The sequence below is a fragment of the Varanus komodoensis genome, unplaced genomic scaffold (genome assembly GCF_004798865.1).
Source record: "Varanus komodoensis strain SLA01 unplaced genomic scaffold, ASM479886v1 scaffold26, whole genome shotgun sequence".
Lineage (NCBI taxonomy): Eukaryota > Metazoa > Chordata > Lepidosauria > Squamata > Varanidae > Varanus > Varanus komodoensis.
In genome coordinates, this window is record NW_025335684.1 from 2,186,911 (window position 1) to 2,191,860 (window position 4,950).

Here is a 4,950-nt window from a genome sequence, read left to right on the forward strand (position 1 = left end):
CAGCTCCCGTTAGCTTCAACTGCAGCTCAGTCATTACAGCCCGTTCTTCACTGTGGGTGCTGCTCATGCTGCTTGCTGTATTTTTCACTAAAGGCCTGGGATCGGAGAGGATATGAATTTGAGGAACTAACAGCATAGTCCTGCACAGGCCTCCTTAGAGGTAAACCGAAGTGTGTTTCATGGGGCTTGATCCCAGGTGAATGCATACAAGATAACAGCCTGCTGTCCTTACAGCGATCCATCTAGCTTGCATCTCCACACGAAAATTCAAATCGGTTTGCATTCAAATTTATTTTTTCAATGCTACCAGTTATGCACATTGCTAGATTTCCAACAGCGGATGCAGCAGATGGGGTGTCAAATGATGCAGACGAACAAACCGACATTGAGCCTTTCAAATTCATTTCAACTCAAGAGCTCTCTCTCATTGTACAGGAGACATTCGAATTCAGAAAACTCTACCTGAAAATGTTGGACATCCACCGCCAAATCGATTCTGCAGTTCTGCCAGGTTTTGATTTGTGAAAAAAGAGATGTTTAGCTTTAGCCGCGGCTTCTTTTGGAAGCTGCAAAGCTTTTCTACTGGAGGACAAGTTTTTGCCATCTAAGAAATGTTTTGGCACTGGGAATAAATGGGGCCCAGCTTATCATGGGGATGACTGCAGTATGGGCTTGTCCCACTTCCGGACTGGCCCGGCCCGGCCATAAGGCGGGGTGAATTGTTTGCCTCAGTCAGCAGATTTTAAGTGCAACCTTCTGCCAGTCTGGACAGAAAAAAGGACTCTCTCAAGCCACAGACATCTTCCCGTCTAAACTGGCCTTTTCCCTGCTTAAACTGGCAGCGGGTCGCGCCCGGAGGCTGTTGTTAAAAGACAGGAAACTGCTAGCTATGCAACCGTGGCGGCTGCATTTTTCCCGCCGGCAAGAGGGAGAAGCGCTTGCAGGATCTGCCTGCCCCAGGTGAGGTGTGCAGGGGACTGCGCGACCTGACCCGACCGGGCGCAGGAAGCATCGTCCGCTCGGCTTCAGGCAGGAAGGCCCCGCCTGGACGTGGCTCTCTCCAGCAGCACGCGACCCACATGACGGAGCACCCACTCGGGCCGCTTCTGGCCGGCAGCACCGTGGGATGGCAGGCCGGTTTTCAGGCTCTAGGCTGTGGACTCACAAGCCTAAGTGTCCTACTGTACACTGAGTAAGTAGGCAGATAAATATTTATCTGCGGAGAAAACCAGCCAGCCAGGTGGGGCCCCTTTCTGGCTGAGGCGCAAGCTTTTTCTCTGAAGAGGTTTGGGGGCGGGCTGCGTGGGGGTCTGAGGCGGGGATGCGGCTTGCTTGGCCGTGTGCGTTTGCAGCTGAATGAGGCGGCAGAGCAGGGCGGACACGGGCCGCTGGCTGCTGGGGAGGGTTAGAGGCGAGGCCGCCTTCCCCACAGAGCACCGTCCAGGCATGCGGGGGCTCCAGCTCCAAGCATCCCCGGCTGGCCAAGCGCAGCCAAGGCCCGCGTGCCTCTGAGGGGCCTGTGCTGGGCTTACATGGGAGGGAGGCTGAACTGGCAGTCGAAAGGGCGACCGAATGGGAACCCGGCCCCTGCATGCCGGAGATGTTGGCCTGGAACTCCAGCAGGAGACGGCTTCGTGGGCTTGGGGCCCGGAACGTGTCTTTTGCAAAGGCGCCCCGCAGAGGCGACTGTGAACGTGGCCCCGTAATGGAGAGCTGCCCACTGGGAGCGCAGGGGAAGGAAGCGGGCCACCTCCATGGAGGCCAAACGTGAAGCTCAGCAGGGCTTGGGAAGACCCCTGATGGGGCGATCGGGCCAGGCACCCAGAGTCCTCAGGAAACACCGGCCGTTTCTAGGTGGGCAGCATCTCTGTCCCGCGGCCACGACGGGCCATCTTGCAGCCCCGCAAGCAGGTTCTGCACCGGAAGCCGCTCTGGGGCTGCTTTCTTCTGCGCTCCCCGCAGAAGACTTTCGCCTTTCACGTCTGTTAGCTTTTGCCTGGGAGAACCGAACCCAGAGATGCAGCCACCCCCGTTTCTGCCTGGGGTGCGTCTCCACTCGTCTTTCGGGCCTGCGGGCGAACCTGCCCCTTGCCAGGCATGCCGGGAAGCCGCTCGAAGGGCTGGCTGGCTCTACAGAGCTCGCTTGCTTTCCAGGATGGTCTTCCAGTCGTCGGCCCACGAGTGCAGCCTGCGGCGTGGAGGCGGGAGCGCCACGTGCTTGTTGTGGCAGGCCGTGAAGAGCACGTGTTCCCAGCTGGGGCTCCGCTCAGCGCCTGGAAAGCAGAGGCGGCTCGTGAAAGCAGCCCAGGGATGCTGGGGCTGGAACATGCTCCTCGCACCACCCTGTGAGCATGCCATCTCATAGCAGGGGCGGAGTGCCAGCCTCCTGAGAAGGGGGAAAAGTTTCTAGTCCTCAAGGGTATAAAGAGGGCCGTCTGGGCAACACCTGGAAGACACTCAGTAAACACAGGTGTGTGCGGCAGCAAAAATCCTTTATCTTGGGCAGGATTTTGCACTGTTGAAGCAGAGACGCTGCTCTGTGGATCTTACATGACACCCCCCCGCCCCAAATTCTGAGGTCGTTTAAAATTACTCATTTGCAGAACAGTCGCAGAAGTCTGCCTGTTGTGTCCAGCGCCGCACACTAGCAGTTGACTGAGCAACTGTATTCATGGGTATTTAGGAGGAAGACCGACCCAGGGACGCCCTGGAGGGGGGCTTGGCTTTCTGTGCCCACAAACACCCCCACCGGCCCTTGGCCAGTTGCCCCCGGGCCAAGCCTTTTACCTATTATATCGGGCCTGTCATCGATCAGCAGATCTCCAGAGACCACCGTCTTATCCCGGGTGAGAACGATCTGCTCCAGAAATTCTGGGCCCAGGTGTTTTTCCACCCACGCATACTGAAAAGCAGAAGAGGAAATGGCGCGAGAGACGGTTTGTGGGCAGGATGCGGGGGAAGCGAGGATGAGGAGGGCAGCCCGGGGGTATTTTGGCAGGGGCCCCTGTTGGGGGGGGCAGCCCTCCAATTCTGCTCCCCCCATGCCTTGACAGCAACTGGATGGTCAACAGGTGGGATCTAGGAGGTGAAAATAGAGGCCAACCTGCCTGGCCAGCCCTACTGCTGCTTCTCACTGTGTGGAGGACTTCTGTGCAAGTACAGAGCGCCCTTGGGGAAAAGGTTTCTGGATTAGTGCTTGGCACGGTTTGTACCTGGCAATGTGTTTCTGGAATTTAAGGGGATGCACAGACGCTCTCTCTCTGTACTCGGCAGAGAATAAAACAGCCCTTTGATTGATAGAGTCACAACATATATTCATTACCTTTTCATAGGGGCAATAGCGATACTTCTTGATGGGGCTTGTGCATATGAAGACGTCCGTCCTGCCAAAAAGAAAAGGAAAAAAGGGAGAGAGTGGGGTTGGGAGAACAATTGCCTTGTTCTTCACGTTTGCAGTTCAGCCCTCGGGGCGGAATCTCAGAGCCCTGTGGTGCGTGGATTGTTGCAGCTGTCCTAGATGGATTTTCTACCGTTTTCTGCAGCAGCATGGCCTGCTTTCCAAGTTCGGCCTTAGCCTGGCTCCCTGCCCTTCTAGTGAGTAAGGAATCTAGGCCTGCACCAAAGACCTTTTTCAAGGAAAGAATGTGTACCTGCACTAAGGCTGGAGCAAGGGGGGTGCTGCATGCCTGGCCCCCACCTCCCCTAAAAGCCCACCCTTGTCCTGTGTGGGAGTTAAAGACACAATCCTCTGCTTGCTTAGGCCAAAATCCCCATGTGCCACAGTCAGAACAGCTTTTGAACGTGGGAGTTGTCCATTCTTTCTCCAGCTCCCATCATTCCCAAGCAGTATGGCCATGCTGGCTAGGGGACACTGGGAGTGGTAGTCCAACCAATCTGGAGGGAGGCCACCAGGTTGTGGAAGTCTGGTGTATGCATAGCTAGGACCGAACTCACTCCTCTAACTTGGCCATCTGCTTCACAGCTTCCACAGCTCCTGGGAGCGGGTCCAGTTCCACGAAGAAGTTCTTCGACTCCCAAATGCTGATTGCCTTTTCCTGCGGGGTGGGGGGAACTTGATTAGAAGCATTTTTATATAGCTCCTCTGCCAAAAAAGCCCCCCCAGGCAATTTACATACAATCACTGGCTTGCAGTCTAAAAGGACACAGCATACAAGGAAAGAGGAATGGGGAGGGAGGAGGAGAAAATAGTTCACCCAGCAGGGCTGCGGAAATGGCCCCGCTTTCCTTCTCTCCTCCCGTGCGGCAGCCTGCAGCAACGGATGCTTTGGAGCGCTCGCTCTGCCAGACCCTCTCAGTCCACCCAGCCCAGCATGGCTTCACATAATCACTATCGCCGGCACCTGCCCGCACTGTTTGCCCAACTACCCCGGCTTGCCATGTCATCTGCACGTCCGCTGCATTGCCTGACGGAGGGGGAAACAACCCTCAAATAACCCACGGGTGATTCCTGGTTTCTCCTAAATCTGAAGCTTTGATCAGAGTTCTCGAGTATGCTGCACCTCCATAATTCTGACGGAATTAAGTCGTGCCTTCTGATGAAAACACACACAGGGGGAGAGTATGGGAAACTCTCCCAAAGAGTAGAACTGGCACTAGGCAAAACAGGATTCGGTCTTCCTCTTGGAGGCCACTTTCCTCCAGGGGTCAAGTCACCTACCTCGTCCTCACTTCTTCCATGTTCCAAAGGTAAGTAAAAGTGTCCTACCTTGCAGGGCTGTTGCAAAGAGGAAGGAGAAAAGGGCTCGGAAGCGATTCTGCACTTTTCTAAGGGAACGGCGCCTTTCCCTCCCCGCAGGGGCGCCTGCCGCTCCCTCCCCCGCCCCCGCTCCCCGCCGGGCGGAACCGGGAGGCCGCGAGGCCCTGGGGCAGCGGCCTCTCCGCCGGCGGTCGCCAGGCGCCCCGCAGCAGCAGCAGCAGCAGCAGCAGCAG

At 56.5% G+C, this 4,950-nt stretch overlaps 1 protein-coding gene across 1 annotated transcript; it reads right to left on the reverse strand.

Moving 5' to 3' along the window:
• Positions 1-272: 272 nt before the first annotated feature.
• Positions 273-4,698, reverse strand: NT5M (5',3'-nucleotidase, mitochondrial). The gene is made up of 5 exons (XM_044433648.1): positions 4,679-4,698; positions 3,955-4,335; positions 3,323-3,383; positions 2,788-2,902; positions 273-2,273 (listed from the first exon to the last, which is right to left on the reverse strand). The coding sequence occupies exons 1-5, from the start codon at positions 4,696-4,698 to the stop codon at positions 2,131-2,133; spliced, it is 720 nt and encodes a 239-aa protein (XP_044289583.1). The 3' UTR covers positions 273-2,130.
• Between the last annotated feature and the right edge of the window lie 252 nt (positions 4,699-4,950).

Bases quoted from the DNA above. Each gene is read 5' to 3' on its own strand.
- NT5M (XM_044433648.1), bottom strand. From the start codon at position 4,698: ATGGAAGAAGTGAGGACGAG. The intron at 4,336-4,678 runs GTAGGTGACTTG...GATTATGTGAAG, and splicing joins ATGGAAGAAGTGAGGACGAG to CCATGCTGGGCTGGGTGGAC. The intron at 3,384-3,954 runs GTGAGTTCGGTC...TCTTTTTGGCAG, and splicing joins CAGATGGCCAAGTTAGAGGA to GACGGACGTCTTCATATGCA.